The 18,405-nt window shown below is 37.5% G+C and overlaps 1 protein-coding gene across 1 annotated transcript in view; it reads right to left on the bottom strand.

Moving 5' to 3' along the window:
* The window catches only part of UFL1 (UFM1 specific ligase 1), a 32,624-nt gene extending 18,546 nt beyond the window's left edge, over positions 1-14,078 (bottom strand). Inside the window, exons 1-7 of the mRNA XM_034409027.3 lie at positions 13,771-14,078; positions 10,615-10,760; positions 8,478-8,506; positions 7,636-7,733; positions 6,482-6,596; positions 4,634-4,764; positions 2,926-2,984 (exon numbers count right to left, since the gene is read on the bottom strand). Coding sequence (XP_034264918.2) covers positions 2,926-2,984; positions 4,634-4,764; positions 6,482-6,596; positions 7,636-7,733; positions 8,478-8,506; positions 10,615-10,760; positions 13,771-13,847 — 655 coding nt within the window. The 5' untranslated portion in view covers positions 13,848-14,078. The remainder of the gene's footprint in view (positions 1-2,925; positions 2,985-4,633; positions 4,765-6,481; positions 6,597-7,635; positions 7,734-8,477; positions 8,507-10,614; positions 10,761-13,770) is intronic.
* Between the last annotated feature and the right edge of the window lie 4,327 nt (positions 14,079-18,405).

The following is an 18,405-nucleotide window of genomic DNA, read 5'->3' as shown; positions in this document are numbered from 1 at the left end:
AAGTAGTTGCAGATCTCTCTCACTATTGCAATATTTAAACTCCAAGAACAACTAAGACTGGAGTGAAGTGAAAGGTTATGATGTGTGTTTTCTTGGGTTTTTGATCCCCTGGCTTAGATAAAGCTTCTGGACTTTGGGAAGCAGTTATTTGCATCAGACTTCCGTTTGTTGATATAAAGTCCCTAGAAACTTTCATTGTAACAGCTATTATTTTAATAAAAATAGCTTTCATAGCAACATGAGTCGTTTTGAGTTTAGACAATAATGTCCTTCTGGGAATAGCACTCTAGTTCTAAGAACACCAGCCTGTAGAGTGGGCTAAGCAATTGGCTCCGAAGCAAATTATGATTCCATTTTATGGACTTCAATGAATCTATTTTAAATGGGTACGCATCTGAATCCGGCTCACTGCATTCAAGAAAACAACCATTGTACACTATTGATAGCATGGCTATTCTGTTTTCTGTCAAGGGCAGACAACGAAGTGGTTGAAAGGCCAGAACAAAATGCTTTGGGCTCCTTTAGGGATAATAGAAAGTAACATGTGAATAAGGCTGAAATAGTTGAATGACCACCAAAGAAAGCCCAAGGCCTCTTCCTAGAGTGTGGGGAAAAAAAGACACTCTCTTCCCAATCTCTGCATTGTAGAGCAAAGGCAATTACAGGTAGTCCTCAACTTATGGACCACAATTGAGCCCAAAATTTCTGTTGTTAAGTGAGACATTTGTTACGTGAGTTTTGCCCTCATGTTACGACATTTCTTGCCACAATTATTAAGTGAATCACTGCAGTTGTTAAGTTAGTAACATGGTTGTTAAGATGGCTTCCCCGTTGATTTTGCTTGTCCCATGACCTTGGGACATGGCAACGGTCATAAGTATGAACCAGTTGCCAAGCATCTGAATTCTGATCACATGATCATGGGGCTGCTACAAAGGTCATGTGAAAAATGGTCAAAAGTCATTTTTTTCTGTTATAACTTCAAGCGGTCACTAAATGAACTGTTGCACCTGTACCTTGAGAGAGAGTTATAGCCTTCTTCTTTTCTGAAGCCTTTTTAGGTAAATGAATGATTTTAGTTGGTTTTTAAACTGATTCTTTTATTGTTATTGTTGATCGGCTGTTGCTTTGTTTTAATTGTGAGTATGCAGGGTATAAATCGAAATAATAAGAAACGTTAATATACTGCCTGATACGGTACAGAGTCAGATTCTTTCTAGCTTATGATTACCTAAATGACAGGTAGTGGACCTCCATTGTTTCAGGCAACAATCTTTTCTAGATCTGCCTAGAAATGCCGGAGATTGAACTATAGAATACAAACTACTTTTGTGTACTATCAGCTATCATGATGGTGCTGACATGTATCATACAAACCATTTTTCCATAACAACTTCTCTGCTATAGTCACCTGAAAACCTGGAATAACTAGCTCAGACCCAATTCTATGGGTTTTTTTAAAAAAATCAACAGATAGCTGGCAAAACAAATCTGACACTGTGCTAAGAAAAATGCACACGTGGTTTCAGGCTTCCAAATATTATCAAGGGGGAAGAATGATTTCAACAGGATTGCAAATTTAAACCTGGAGAAATTAAAATGAAGGCAACTAGGGAGAAAAACAAGATTGTTTACAGCAACCAATTTATTTATTTAATACGCCACTTAGTCTTCTGATTCTAAGTGGCTTACAACACATGAGATAAAACATTAATAAAATAACACCAAATTGTAAAACCAAAAATAATAAACAAAAAGGTAAAAATCTATCTATCTATCTATCTATCTATCTATCTATCTATCTATCTATCTATCTATCTATCTATCTATCTATCTATCTATCTACATACATATCAAATTAGCTCAAATTCTCTCTTGAAGATAACTGTTTTCATTACCATCCAATGCCATTAGTTTAGTAAGGGCAAACTTAACTTGGGGGTAAGCTATTACAGAGGGAGGGGTCATCTGAGAGTCCAATATCTTCTTCTTACTTCTGGGCTAGATATTTGGAACACTTCTTTATTAGACTGTGTGAATCAAACAAATTCTATATGATGACAGTCAAGGTAACAAGGGCCCAAGCCTACTGGCAACTAAATTGGATACAGAAGTGAACTGGCAGCCAGCTAAACAGATGTTATACTGCTAAGTGGACGAATGCACATCAATATGTAAGCTTTTGCTTACTGTAGCAGTTGTAGCCTCTTAATCATTTTCAAAGGTAGCCCCATCTAAAGTAACTTGTAGTAGCGTAACAAAGTTTAAGCTACCATTTTTTTTAAAAAAAGGACAAAAGTAGTAAATGCGCTGAAACTAATCAAAGGCTCTCTTGGCTTTAGCTTCCATCTGCTGATTCAGCATGACAACCCGGAAATGTCCATCACCTCCTTCGGGGGCAATGCTATCCAATTAAACGTTAAGGGATGAACTATTCCATCACACAAGAAAGTTTCAGAAACGAGGTCTTGCTAGAATTGAGTCATTGTCTGTTTTGCCCCGTCTAGCCTCTCATAGCCTCTAGCCATTGAGTCAGGACCTCTATACATCTCCTGTTCAGTCTGGGATTGACATCTAAAATTTGATATCACAAATGTATTGATGATATCTGATCCCAAATGGATGGACGGTTTGTCCAGCAGGCTCATATAGATTTTTAATAAAATGGGAGAGAAGGTCAAGCATTCCACGCTGAAGTGCCCAACAGGTCCTCCCCCAACGGTACCAGCTGAACACTGCCCACTGAGGAAAAAGGAGTACCAATCAAAAACCATGTCTCCAATTCCCAAGCTCTGCAGGTGACTCAAAAAGTTAATATTGTTGCTTACAGAGACGTAGCAAGAAAATAGATAATGAGCTTGTTAGCACTTTGAAATGCTACTTTTACTAAATGGAAAATAAAGAAAGCGTCTGAGCAAAACTCACAGTAAAGCAGATGTTCCTGAAATCCATGTCGAGTGATTAGGTTAATTATTGGTGTAGGTCTAAGAAAGAAGTGACATAAGCATCATGTCAAATATCGTATCACCATGTCCTAAATAACCAGCAACGATCTTCAGTACAGATGAACTATTTTCTAGTGTTTGCTGTGCTCAATAACCAATACTGTTTTTGTGTTTGTTAGCACTGTATGGTAATACAATGAAAAAGTGTGGAAATTTGGGGAGGAGGCATATGCTCACTCCTAAACAACTATTTGGAAAATGCAGGGATCACCAATTAACATCCCTCCCTTAATTTTTAATGACTTTTTGGCAAATAAAATAATGAATATGGAATGCATTCTCATCTTAGTTTTAAAGGCCTTTATAAACTAGATTTTATGCTACAGAATTTAACTCCAAATTAAACATTTATTTACCACTTGGATTATTTTATGCGCACCATATCATGATAACAACTGTCAGTACAAATTTGATGGTTAAGGATGTAACAATTCTGAGTACAGTATTAAGGATCCAGAGTGAGTAGATATCAATTAAATCCATTTTTTAGATTATTTTTCATCATATTGCCACTTCATACTTTCCTTTTTGGGTTCTTGTGCAAGACCACCATTCCACCTAGCGCTACATACTTAGAATTACAGTAAATTTACTCAAAATATTGCTACTTGTATTATCAATTGTATAAATCAATGAACCAGTTTTAAGCCCCCAAGTGAACTGTCAGGATATGCATAGGGAGGTGGGGATTATAGAAGCTACTGGGCTCTTCTGGACCATGAATTTCTTGATGGAATTTTATGAGTCACCAGTAGTTTGGGCATGATGCTTTGAAAATCAATTAAATAGGAGTAAATTGGAATACAGATAAACAGTGGATAGGGGCAAGAAGCTGTGATGTATGAATGGATCCTTTTTCCTATCTTCTTTTTCCCTTTTTCTTCATGAAAAGAGTAAAAAACCATTCCAGATTTTTTATATTGCTCTATATAGAACTTTTATGTATCTTTTAAAACTTTTGAAGGGTTTTATCAAGAATGTAATTGGCCTAAAGCAGCTAACAAGCAGTATATTGACTGCTTTGGAAACTCTAATAGTTTTGAATGTATTAGAGAAAATATTTTCAGAAGCTAAACCAACATTCACTTCTACCAATAATTGAAATGTTTATGAAAAGTTGTTATAAGATTAATGGTCTCATGTTTTAAAAACAATAAAATACATTTTTTATGCTTTTAAAATGAGGTATAAAAGAAAACATACAATATAACCTTTTCATGCAACTGCATTCCACAATAGATACCTCGGTGCTACCTCGATATTCATCTTTAATTGGTTCTAGGAGGTACGAATACCAAAAATGATGGGTACCAAACAAACTTTTCTCATAATGTGGTTAGTCACAAGGCAGCCGACATTGACAAGTTCTATCTTGTGTGTTGAGTACCAAACAAACGATGAGGTATATAAGTCTAATGCTACTGCTAGTTTAAAAACTGAATGGCCGGATGCTAAGCAAAAAATAAACAACCCACATTTGGCATTCCACAAATCTAAACTTCATGACTATCTGTGAAGAACAGAAGGCTAAATTATTTTACTTGTACCTTCAAAATACACATTTCATCAAAAACACTTATAAACGTATTAAATTACTCATAGTCATCTTTGCATTTTCTTTGACTTACCGGGTAATGGCCCGGAAGAGACCACGAATACGGGCCCGATGTCTTGTGACAAATGTCTTAGTGAAAATCACCCCACGGTTATCCTGATCGAATTGGCCATGAATAATTTTTCCCAAGCGAACAGAAAACACCTAGAATAAAAATACACCAATTAAGAGAAGAATCACATTACATGCTATTATGTAGGAGAAATTCTTATGCATGAAAATTCTAAGTTCAACACATGAGTAATATCTAACTTGCACGTTATCTTATTTTACTTGTACATTAATATAAGAAAATGATTGTTTTACTTCTGGCTGCACAATATTTTGTTCATATTAGAGATTAATTGACCTTGCTAATATGTAATTCAAATGTTAAAGAATGGACCACTATCACTCATTGCCTATTTGTCTTCCTGTCAATTCGTCCTGCTCCTTTCCATTTACTTCTCTTATATGCCAATACACAATGTTTCATATGCCATGAACATCAACAGATAGGACAGTAATTACTGACTGACAACACCCATCATGGTTTGTTTAATAAAGGCATCATAACTTCATACTATGCATTAATTGTACTTGTTCCTGGATCAATGGGCCCTTTTCACACCCTGGTCACCTCCCGGTTTAATTATTGTAATGTGCTTTACATGGGACTGCCCATGAAGAGTATCTAGAAACTTCAGCTGGTGCAAAATGCAGTGTCATAAGCAGTTATGAGTGCCTCTGGTAGAGTACTGCTGCATGAGCTGCATTGGTTACCAGTTTGTTTCCGGGCCCAATTCAAGGTGTTAGTGTGGATCTTTAAAGCCCTTGATAGCATAGGACTGGGTTAACTGAGGGACTGCCTTTGCCCAATTTCATTTATCCATCCCACCAGATCTATCAGAATGGATACGTTATAGGTTCTATTATTTAGGGAGAAACATTTGGTGGGCCCTAGGGCTAAGGGCCTTTTCTGCTGTGGCCCCCACACTGTCAAATCTCCTCCTCCTTCTAAGCTTTCAAAAGTCCCTTAAGACCTGGTTAGCCAGGAGGCCTGAGGATCCCAGAGGCAGGGGAACTAGTGCAGGGGTGGGTTCTACTTACCTTTACTACCGGTTTGCAAGGGGATTGCTACCGGTTCGCAACGGGATCGCATGTGTGTGCTCGCTTGCGCACGTGCCTTGCTTCTGTGCATATCGCTTCTGATGACGTCAGGGTCAGTGGGCGGAGCCTCCCATAGGTTTTACTACCGGTTCTATAGAACCAGTCCGAACCGCGGGCAACCCACCACTGAACTAGTGGTACTATTAACACTCCTTCATCTATTATTCTTGTTTTTAGCAGTTTTATGGGTTTTTTAAAAATGTTTTTAATATTTGTTAATAATAGTTTTATATTTTGTATTTTATTGTTTCAGTTTTGTTGCATGCTGCCCAGAGCCACTTCCTTGTGAGATGGACCGCTATACAAAATAGATAAATTAATAAATTTACTGTTGCCTACATCCCACCAACTAGAGGATATAATATAAGCAACCCATTAACACAATCTCAGGATTCAAACTATTTTGTTTTATAGAGAATTTCATCAAAGCAATCATTTAATTGGTTCTGAATTACTTTTCATAATTTAAAAGCTACCTTTTAAAGGTATATTTACTGTTATTAGGCAAGCAGTTGCCAAGGAATTGGCTACAACCTTACCCTAACAATGTGGCAGAAAGAATTAAATTAAAGCTATGCATATGAGCTTAGTTATGGTTTAAATCTCAAGTTAAAATAGTGTTATCACATTACATTTAGGATATATCTGGCATTCCAAATAGCTACCAAAGTGAAATAGTTTCAGTGAAAAAAGTAATTTTCAGATGAATTACCTGCTTCAAGAAGTCTCCTGGAAGATCGTACACCTTGCATAAATCAGATATTTTCACTTGGCCGCATTCCTGCAACTTGTCATTTATTTCTTCTGCTATGTGATCTAAGTAATTTCTGATATGACATGAAGAATCAGTATTAGTGTAATGTTTCAAATGTGCTATTAAATATACATCATATCAGTATATGGTTTAGGAGTGGTACTTGATGATAAAACAGAAAAGATATAGCTGTATGGTTCCTGACTATAAAACTTTCAAGGAACAGAGTAATTTTATTCAAATAAAAGCTACAGTTAAATCCATATTTTCAGGTAGCTGATGAAGCAACAATTTCGTTGTTTGTGGAATATTATGCTATCATACCTCTGGATCTCTGTTTCTTTGGTGGGTTTTAAGAGGGCTTCAGGAATGTTAGTTTGTGCCTTCTCTAGTAGAGGCTATTGTTTTTAATGTTGTTTTTGTTTACTGTTTTCAATTTATTATTTTTTCTTGTAAGCAGTTCACAGCCAGAGTATAATAGGATGCACACTATAAAACTGCAAAGTGGAAATGGAGATATACAAATAGCTAATTCTTTGGTCTTGTTGTTCTATGAACTTCCATGTAGTTTATAAAATTCGATATTTCTTTCTACTAAAATCCCAAGCTACAAAAGTGTAATGTAACTTAAAAGTAAGGGAACTTTTGTATGTAGTAAGATTTTTTAGAATTTATTTTTGTCTTTTTTACTAGTCCCCAAAGACAGACTACTTGTTACTGCTCTCATTCACCTTCATTTTAGATGTTAAGAATAAATGTCTCTGTTTTTACTGTGCTTTCTCTTTTTTAGCTCTTCCCCTCCTAGTATTATTTAGTAATTTTATTTGAGTGTGATTTAAATTTGATTATAATAAATAAATAAATTCAGAGTGGTTTTCTTTAGTTTGGATATTTTTTTTTTACCATCTAGACAGCAACACTATTTTAAGATGAACCATTTATCTCCAGTTTAACAAGAAAAATACAATATATTGTGGTTTACAATAAAGTCTAGAATAGCATTTTGATTGGATTCGAAACCTGAAAGGTTTATGTAAATGTAGATAAAGCTATTCCACAAAATTATGTCTCAATCATAATTAGATTGCATTTAATTATCCTAAGCAACTCACTCATCTATAAGCTGTCCCAATACCAATCGAACTGTTCGATCTGATTTGACAATGTTGTTAGCTCGGTTCTCAATATGGAGCAGATCAACGTTTATTATCTGGCAGAGCAAAGAAAGGAGGAATAAGTTAGTAATTAGTATTTTATCACTGTCACTGACCTGAATTCAACAAATTAACAGCAGTTGAAACAGAACAAATGCAATAGTTTATAGCAATCAAAATGTATCTGATTTTACAAATACTGTAGTATAGCAAAATAAATCTAATTTGTTACCTCCTGTTAAAACAATCTACTGACAATTTCCTACATAATTATTTAGCAGCTATTCCAATACACGAAATTTTAACTAAAATATGGATTTGAAAAAGATTAAGACAAAACACGAAGTAATATATTACTAAAAATGTTATAAAATAATTCAATTTACTTGAAGTCTGAGAAGAAAAAAGGTTACTGGAAATGAAATATTTTATTTAATTCACGGATATTTTAAATGAATATCGGTGAATATTCATTTTTATTTATACACTCACCAACATTCAACAATGGATGACTAAAAGGAAAGCTTTTCTCAAAAGTTACAACAGCTTTAAGAGAAATGAAAGAAATTAAAACAATATGATAGAATATTTCAGTATGAATAAAATATTTAAGTACAAAATTATAAACATAATAGAAACTAAGTAGGTGATATATACAATGATTATAAAACCTACAGATATCAAATAGTTTATACTTCCTTTAAAAATTATTTAATGGCAGAGCTATTAAAAACACCTATAAACTTCAAACTGACCTAATAAAGGGAAAATAAACAATGTTTATAATAAAGTCCAATTACCTGTTGCAAATCCACAATGTTCACCCGACCTGTAGTAAGATAAAATATGAATGCCATGAAGTATTAATATTTGTTCATTATGTTTTTCATTTTGACTTCAAATCTCCAAAGTAACTTGGGACAACTTTAAACATGAATTGTGTCTATGACTGCTGCCTATAATATTTTCTCCAGCATCATTGCTCCCATCTGTATGCTACTTTCATCTGAATAGCAATAGCAATAGCACTTAGATTTATATACTGCTTTACAGCCCTCTCTAAGCGGTTTACAGAGTCGGCATGTTGCCCGCAACAATTTGGTCCTCATTTTACCCACCTTGGAAGGATGGAAGGCTGAGTTAACCTTGAGCCTGGTGAGAGTTGAACTGCCAAATTGCAGGCAGCCGGCAGTCAGCAGAAGTAACCTGCAGTACTGTACTTTAACCACTGCGCCACCGTGGCTCATATACAGGTACACCGTATCGTAAATACAGGTAGTATTCAACTTACAACCACAATTGAGGCCAAAATTTATGTTGCTAAGTGAGAAATTTCTTAAGTAAGTTTTGCTCCACTTTATGAATTTTCTTGCCACATTTGTTAAGTGAAGTTGTTAAATTAGTAACATGGTTGTGAAGCGAATCTGGTTTCCCCATTGACTCTGCTTGACAGAAGGTCCCAAAAGGGGATCCCATGATCCTGGGACACTGCAACTGTCATGAATGTGAATCAGTTGTCAAGCATCCAAATGTCAATCATGTGACCCTGGGGATGCTGAAATGGTCATAAATGTGAAAAATGGCCATAAGTCAGTTTTTTGAGTGCCATTGTAACTTTGAACGGTCACTGAGTGTATTGTTGTTAAGTCGAGGACTACCAGTATTCTCTTGCATTAAGGGAAACATACCATTTATGATGCAGAACTGGACTTCTACAACTTTAAAGGCAAAGACTTAATCAGCACCACCAAGAATAGTAAAGAGGGAGAAAATGCTGAGTACAAGGATTCAAAGTAAGCCTTACGTGATTTTTTAAAAAAAATTGGGGCATAAAGCTGCCTTCTTTAGTAAAAATGAAATCAGCTCAAAAATGCAAACATTAATTTGAGTAAAGAAAGAGCAAGATTGCTAAGGATGAAGTCTTGACGCGGGTTTTTTTTTACATTCTGCAATAAAAACTGCAATCATTTTATTATAGAAACATGATATAATCCTTACAGTGAACTTCAAAAGAGCTAAGCTCTTATCATCTCTGTTTCACGAGGCTGGGAAGGTGCTGCCACAAGCGTCATGACGAACACATTCACAAGAATGAAATCTGCCTTGGAAAGTATTTTAATATTACAGGAGTACTGCCTTTATCATGCAAGGAATGTTTCAGAAAGATGAAGGAAGTTATGCAAGATTTGTCAAGAAAATGTCATTGGAGAGAGAAAATATTCAAAGCAATGTAGTCCTGAATCACACTGGCGTACCACAGAGGCACTTCTTATAAAAATGCAAAGAGATGGGAGATCTACTTTTTGTTCCTTATTCACTTCATGGATAAAGTATCAGTGAACTAATGCAGTGATAAAAAAAAAAAATCTGTGTCCAATGAATTGTTTTAATGGTTCTATTCAATACAGCTATGTAATTTTCCACCAGAGAGGAATTCTGCGCTTGGAATCCATATAAAAATACTTTTCTTGCCATTCCTTCTAAGAAATGACCATTGAGTATTATATTAACCAAGCAATATATAGCTTGACAAAAGGGATTTCATATACCTACTTACCTGATAGGAAATGTCATTGAACTCAGTGAAATTTCTGAATAGAGCTGTTTAGTGTTACATAAATTTAAACAAAATTATTATTAGCATTTTGGCTAATGCTTTTAGAAATGAAATGTCTAAAATGTTTCTCTTGTTAAATTCAAGTACTCTCTCAACAGTCTAATGACAGAAAAAATGCATTTCTACTGAAAATATGGCTTTGTAGAATCTCAGTATCTACTATTAGGCACTGTACCATGATTTCAGTTTTAAAATTATAATTATGCAATGCCTAAATAAGAAAGATACACATTTCAGTAATACTTTTCTTTTAAAAAATAAGTGATGCTTAACGACAAATTCTGTCAACTTTTGAAAATTACATCAATACACACACTTACCGCCACGAATATGAAGTTCATCACGTATTTCTTTGCTAATCTGTGCAGGAGTGATATACTCTTTTCCATCAAGAGTATGTACTACATCCAACTGTTTTTCAGTAATTAACTTAGAAACAATCTCTATGCAATTACGTTCTGACAGTCTGTATATTGAAAGAAGAGATAAAGAGAATTTGCATGTAATCCTAAATATCTGACTTTAAATGTGTCATTTTGCCACTATAGGTAGTCCTCATTTAGCAACTGCTTCAGAAAACAACTATTCAGTTATGATGGTGATTAAAAAGTAACTTTGCGATCAATGCCTACATTTACAATGCTTGCAGTCTCTCTCTCTCTTGTCATGTATTCACTATTACAGTCAGTTAATTTGTATTGTCCTGTGCCTTAGCAACCTTTTCCCTACTTCTGGAACAAACTCTCTCTTCCTCAGCTACTTTTCTCCACAGCATAGTGCATCTCTATTGCAAGTTAACAAGCTCAGCTGTATGAGCTTAATTAGTTGATTAAATCTCTCCAGGACAGCTGCTGCTTGAAATTGACCAGACCTTAATCAGTTTCATACTAAAGGTTTTTTGGCCTCTTAAGTAGCTGGTGGCAGGAAGTATGAGGAGGCTAGGCAAGCAGCAGACTTTAGTGTACATTCCTTTCAGTGTATATACTCCATTGTCTGCCTGCTTACTCTCTTGTAAACCCTTCCTCTACAATGAAATTAAATAGAAACATTAATTCTCTTCTTCCCAATTATTCTAGTGCTTGGTTGAGCATTCCAAATGGTGGGGGAGTGAGGAAAAAGGACTATAACATTTGCTCTTTTATCCAGTTTCCTTGTGAGTTTGGGCTCTGGAAACTTTCCCCATATTTGGTTTTAGCTGGCTGTTTGGGGTTGTATCCTTCTGATGCTGTAAAGCAAATGAGAGCTGAAGTGAAATCATCAGCATAGTCACTGTCACATAATTTTCACGTAGCAAGTGCTACCTTTAATGACCAAATCGCTAGAAGCTACCATAGTCAAAAATTCACAGTCAAAGCAGTTCAAAGCTGCCTATAATTTAGGTCTGGACCTTCTTGTGTATTTTCTATCAAACTTCCAGTATCCAACTTATCAGAAATTCAGCACCCAGCGTTTTTAAAATTCAATAGAAGCTAAAATTATATGAAATACATTTTAAATATGAATCATGGAGACTAGTATTTCTGAGTTAAACACATTTAAAATCAATAGGGTCAGATTGATATATTCATCCAAGTAGGATTTTATGAAAACTGATTTTCCCAATGCTTATTATTATTATCGTAACTTCATTTCCCCAAAATTCTGTTTCAAGAATCCTGCTGAATTAAGTAACTTTATCACCATGTTTTTTTGATAACACCACTTTTTTTCTCAATTTCCTGTTGATACCACTTTTATGGCAGAAAGTGAAGAGGAACTAAAGAACCGTCTGATGCGGGTGAAGGAGGAGAGTGCAAAAGTTGGCTTGAAACTCAACATTAAGAAAACTAAGATCATGGCCAGGCTCAATTCCTAATAAATAGATGGGGAAGAAATGGAGGTAGTGACAGATTTTATTTCCTGGACTCCAAGATCACCACACATGGGGACTACAGCCAAGAAATTAAAGATGCTTGCTCCTGGGGCGGAAAGCTATGGCAAAGTTAGACAGCATACTAAAAAGCAGAAACATCACCCTGCCAATAAAAGTGTGTATTGTCAAGGCTGTGGTTTTCCCAGTTGCAATGTATGGTTGTGAAAGTTGGACCATAACGAAGGCTGAGCGTCAAAGAATTGAGGCCTTTGAACTATGGTGCTGGAGAAGACTCCTGCGAGTCCCTTGGACTGCAAGGCGATCAAACCGGTCAGTCCCAGAGGAGATCAAACCTGACTGCTCTTTAGAAGGCCAGATCCTGAAGATAAAACTCAAATACTTTGGCCACCTAATGAGAAGGAAGGACTCACTGGAGAAGTAATGCTGGGAAAGAATGAGGATAAAAGAAGAAGGGGACGACAAAGAATGAGTTGGCAGGATGGAGTCACTGAAGCAGTCGGCGTGAGCGTAAATGGACTCCAGAGGATGGTAGAGGACAGGAAGGCCTGGAGGAATGTTGTCCATGGGGTTGCGATGGGTCGGACACAACTTCGCAACTAACAACAACATGAGATTATTGCAGTCTGTGAAAGAAACCAGTACTTCAAGTGTTGAACATTTGAAGATGTCACCAGCAAAGCTCTTTCCCCTATAATGAACATGCTTCAGACAGGAAGGCCACACTGGTAAATTTCATGTACTTTCCATGAAAAGCGGCAAAGAAACCCAGGCATACTGAAGAGAGCGGGAAGAAAACCCTGACATGCTGGATAGATAAATACAGATATATGTAGGGAGAATTTTTGTTTTTGTGGGCTTATTCCTTTGATAGTAGGCTTACAGGAAAATCTAAGAAAATCCAATGATTGTTTGTTTAGTTCCTGGCATGAAGAAAGCCAAGGGTGAAATCCAGCAGGTTCTGGAGAACCGGTAGTGGAAATTTTGAGTAGTTCGGAGAACCGGCAAATACCACCTCTGGCTGGCCCCAGGAGTGGGATGGGAATGGAGATTTTGCAATAACCTTCCCCCCAGGAGTGGGATGGGAACGGAGATTTTGCAATAACCTTCCCCCAGGAGTGGGGTGGGAATGGAGATTTTGCAGTATCCTGCCCACCAAGCCACGCCCACAGAACCGGTAGTAAAAAAAAATTGGATTTCACCACTGAAGAAAACCATCATGTTTGTTTAGTTCCTGGCAAGGGAAAAATCATCCCAGTCAATCATCACTTGACAACAGCAATCAAGTATGGGATGCATGCAGGTGATGCTTTTGAAAGGAAGCCCCCCCCCCCAAAAAAAAAGAAAAGAAAAAAGAAAGAGCAGCTGTAATTGAGAGATTACGGTAGACTTATTCAGAAACCTCCCCTTTTATTAAAAGCGGGAAAGACGCGCCGCTTCTTCTACAAGCATTACGGTCCTGGCATGGGGCAGAGAGTTAAGGGGCAACAGAGCATTGGAAAAGCGTCGCTCGGTATTGGGGGGTGGGGAGGACGTGCAGCGAGCGGACGGGCGGGGGGGGGCTTCTTCCTCGTTCCGCCCACTTAGTACTTCCCCCTCCCCTCACCTCTGCGTCGCCTGGGCGAACTGAGCGGATTGAAACTGCTGGGACAACTTGAGGATTTCTTCCCACGTAGCGGCCATCGCAGCCCCAGGTCTGGTCGGGGGGGGGGAGGGAGGGTGGAGAGACGACGGTGTAGAGAGAAAGGGGCGTGTCCAAAAGAAGGCTTCGAAAGTCACACGTCAGCTCAAAGAAGCCTTCCCAGCGACCGGCCGCGAGCAGGAACAATATTCCTCACGTCTTCGCAATAAAGGCGCTTCGGTCGGTGACGGCGCCACCTGCAGGAGAGTTTCTGCCATTCCCGATTCGGAAACCTGAGGAAATATTGGTCGTGGGACAAACAGACTTACTCTTTTGATTCTTGACATTTCCGAAAATACGCTGCCCCTGGAAGGCTTTGAAAAGTAAAAGGAGAAAATCGTCTCCGTATGGTGGAACCCTATTGGAATCAAATCTTTTAAAAAAACCAATGCGCATTTCACGATGTTCGAGAAATAACTTTTTTTTTCTTCCCCTCCCTTGCTTTCCCCCACTTTTCTCTTCCCTTTTTCCTTCCCTAACTTTCCTATTATTTACTTTTGTATTTTCTTTGTATGTTATATTATAAACCAATAAAGAACTATTGTTAACCTGAAAAACAACTTGCGGGTCCGAGGAAAAGGATGACACTCCCTCCTCCCCTTCTGAGTGTCTTAAGACAATCGTGGCAAAGTTGTAGCTCTTTTGCAAAAGGTTCCTTCGCACGACGTTTTCTTTCCTTAAAAACTCAACAAAAAAGAAAAAAGAAAGAAAAAGAAGATACCTAAGGTCTTGTTAGATTCGATCTTGACAGGTGGAGAACTCCACTGGAGTTAACCTGTACTCCTTACACTCAGCTGACCTACAGCAGAAAGCTAAAAAATACAAAATATCCCCCCCCTCCAAGAAACAAAACAACAACAACAACCCAACAATGACAACAGTGGGAGACGGAACCTTTCCTCTCCACGCTGTGGTCATGTTTGCAAAACAACACAATTGAGAAGGACAGTGATTAAACGGTGAAATGATTATTTATTTTTTATTTATTTAGTTTGTCAAAACGAGATAACAGATATAAGTATAAACATAGATATGAACACAGGAAATGGGTACGAATAAATGGGGACAGTAGGACAGGGACAGTAGGCATGCACTTATGCACGCCCCTTACAGACCTCTTAGGAATGGGGTGAGGTCAACAGTAGACAGTTTAAGGTCTACGTTTAAGTATAATACATGAACGCATTGCCTCCTCAACTGAACCTCTTCTAAAAAAGAGAGAGAAGAGGCCAGAAACTGAAAAGCAGTTGGCCCTAAGACAGCCTGGCGATTTCTGTATTGCAGCTAAATTGGCAATAAATAAGTGCTGCTCCACAACTAAGACAACAGGGCTCAAGAGGGACATGGAAATGAGCCAGAACCAGGACAAATGGTATGTTTGTAGATACCCTAAAGATGCAGAAGACATACAGTCTCCTTCAAATCAAGTTTTATGTCTGGTGGACAGTCCATATAGTTTTGCTTGACGGAAATGTAGAACTGATATGTCATGGTCTTTTTCTGGAGAATTACCACTCCCAACATATAGTCCTGGATTTTCTAAGTGTTTCCCCATCTAATAGCTGTTCAGGCTTGATCATACTTAGTTTCTGATTCCAGGCAAAGTTAGCAAAGTGCTTGCTACCTCTGCCAAATGCAAGAAACTTTCACTATTGAATGAACACATAAAGGATCGTGTTATATTAAATGATGTACAATGCCTGTCAGCGGATTGAACAATTTTTTAATACAAAGTTAAATACTGCTGTAAAATTTTGTAGCTGATCACATTTAGGACATCCTTTCATATGTTAGTCCAGTGATTGTCTAGTGCAAGGCCTTGGATGAGGATGTTAGTTAGAGTGGATAGCATCAGAGGAATGTCTGTCATGCAATAAAATGTCATCCTAGAGGCTTCTTCCGCTCTGACAGGATAGTGGAGAATGGAAGGATTTATATTCTTTTAGCTATACAATTTGGGATGAACACCCTTTGAATGGTGTGGGAGTAGGAATGGATTTCCAGAAAAAAAATTACAGACTATAGGAACCAGGAGCACTATTCAGGTGACCCTAAGGACACAGATAAACTTCCAAATGCTTCAATGACTCTCTAAAGCAGGGGTGTCAAACTCAAGGAAAGCAGGCTGGATCCAGCTCACAGGGTGCTTAAATCTGGTCCGTGAGGCCAGCCTGGAAATAGCAAAGGACCAGCCCATGATGCCTCTGGCAACCAAAAAGGGGGCGCAGGGAGCATCCTGTTTTGGCCAGCAAAGTGCTGCAGAAGGCCGACAGGCACGGGGGCACACACGGTCTCCCTGCTCCCCATTTTGGCCGGCAGGGTGCTGCAGGAGGCATCCATCCCATCTCCCCCCTTCCGCCTGGCCAGCCCGTGGAGGAGAACTACAGTGTTGATCCGGGCCCTCGAAGAAATCCAGTTTGACACCCCTGCTTTAAAGGGTGCAAATTACCAGCTATCTGCAAGGAATATAAATCCTTCCATTCTGCACTACCCTGTCAGAGCTGAAGAAGCTTCTTGGATGAGAAGCAAAATGTCTGAAAAAAAGAAAGAAAGTCCAGTTGCCTCCTGAAAAAGCACCTTTGGGATATCTTCACTATGGATAAGGTTGAGACAATGGCAATGTCACTGAGGATGTATGACTGAAAAATGATTCATGGTTGTGCCAATGAGCTCTCATTGGATAATATCAGTTTAATGGGGCAGTGAAGTGAACAGTTCATTTTATTAATTTCTTAGATATCACTTAAAATTTATTTTGTAATTCAGCACTTCATATAGTTCATGCAGTCATCCCTCTGAAAGCGTCTTACTCTCTAAGCTTTGTGTAAAATTAAAAAAAGCATTATGGGAAACTAAAATAGTTTAGAATACAGGGAATACCAAAGATATCTTTCATAAGATCCTTTCAAGCCCGGAGAGAGTTACCTGAACAGATGAAAAAAAAGGACAAATGGGGCACAAAAAGAGAACATATTATTTATATTATTCCCGGCACTCATAACAATTCATAACCTTCCTGGCACTCGTAACAAAATTTACAGTGAAAAACAGAGAAAAAAACCCTTAGATCTACATTTAGATGAAATAACTTTTTCTAACATCAGAAAGACTGGTTTTTCAATCACAATATTTTCCAACCCTTTATTTTCAAGAATATAGACAATGACATACTTTTCAAATTTTACCATAAAAACAATCAGACATGTGATCAACAGATTACAGTGATTGAAGATTTGCTGTGGCTGGATTGAAGCTGGAATCAGGAAATAAATTGAATAATGTAAATCTAAGTTATTGAATCACAGACATGAAAGAAAGAAGCAGATAATTTACAAGATCGCAAGATATAAAAGTTTGAATGACTTATGTGTAAAAAAGTTCCCGTCCCATCCCAAAAATCCTCCAAATCCTCAGAAAGCTGGGCAGTATTTGATTTAATCAAGTTCAAACCAGATCTGAACTGCTGTATTAGAATCTAACATAGAAAGCGGTGTCATTCTGTTAGGAGCTAATCTATGATTTATTAATTTAGTTCAGTTGTATGCTTCAGTGGCTTTTGCATTGGATGACAATCTTAATTAATAAATTTACTGCCAATTCTTTTAGCATATTCTAGCTAATTCATACCTAGGGTCAAACTTGATCTGTCCTTGGCAAAAAGCTCATTCAGCCAAATCGCAGCTCAGAGGGAAGTTAAAACAAATTATTCAAGTTCATACACACTCCATACACACTTCATATATATTACTCACTGAATGCAAAGAATGGATGCAGTTTCCTGGCAACTTTACAAGAAAATAATGTCAAGCCAACATTGCTAAAGTATTCTATCTTTAAAAAAAATACTAAAAGGAATGATGTGAGATGAAATTATTACCAAGATGCAAGGCAGATTACAGGTAGTCCTCGATTTACAACCGTTCATTAAGTGACCATTCATAGTTACAACTGCACTAAAAAAAGTGACTTATGACCATTATTCACTCGACCACTGTGGCATCCCCATGGACATGTGAACAAAATTCAGCGCTTGGCAACAGATTCATATTTATGTTGGTTGCTGTCATGTGATCCCCTTTTGTGATTTTCTGACAAGCTAGATTAATTTAACAAACGTGTGATTTAGTGTAACAACTCCAGTGATTCACTTAACCACTGTGGCAAGAAATGTCATAAAATGGGGCAAAACTCACATAACAAATATCTTGCTAAACAACAGAAATTTTGGGATCAATTGTCGTAAATCGAGGACTGCCTGTACTGAGTTTGGGCTTTAAGGTTTCTTTTATGCTTCGGATTTAGCCTTCTGTTTTTTTCCTGACAGGTCCAAGTTCAAACCATCGATGACAAGGGGTGAGGAAGAGGGGGTAGGTCTTAACTTTGAATGGTCAGTGACTCGTCCTAAATTGAGAACTATCTGTGAGTGTATAGCAGCATTTTAAGACTTGGCTTTTTTTTCAGAGCATAGATAATCCTCATCTGAATAAGGGGTATGTGGGGGAGGGAACTCATAAATACTGAATCATTTGAAAAGAGATCAGCCTAGTTTATTTTGATCAC

Source organism: Pantherophis guttatus, chromosome 1 (genome assembly GCF_059756535.1).
Source record: "Pantherophis guttatus breed Tessera chromosome 1, ASM5975653v1, whole genome shotgun sequence".
Classification (NCBI taxonomy): domain Eukaryota; kingdom Metazoa; phylum Chordata; class Lepidosauria; order Squamata; family Colubridae; genus Pantherophis; species Pantherophis guttatus.
This window is presented reverse-complemented; position numbering and strand designations above follow the sequence as displayed.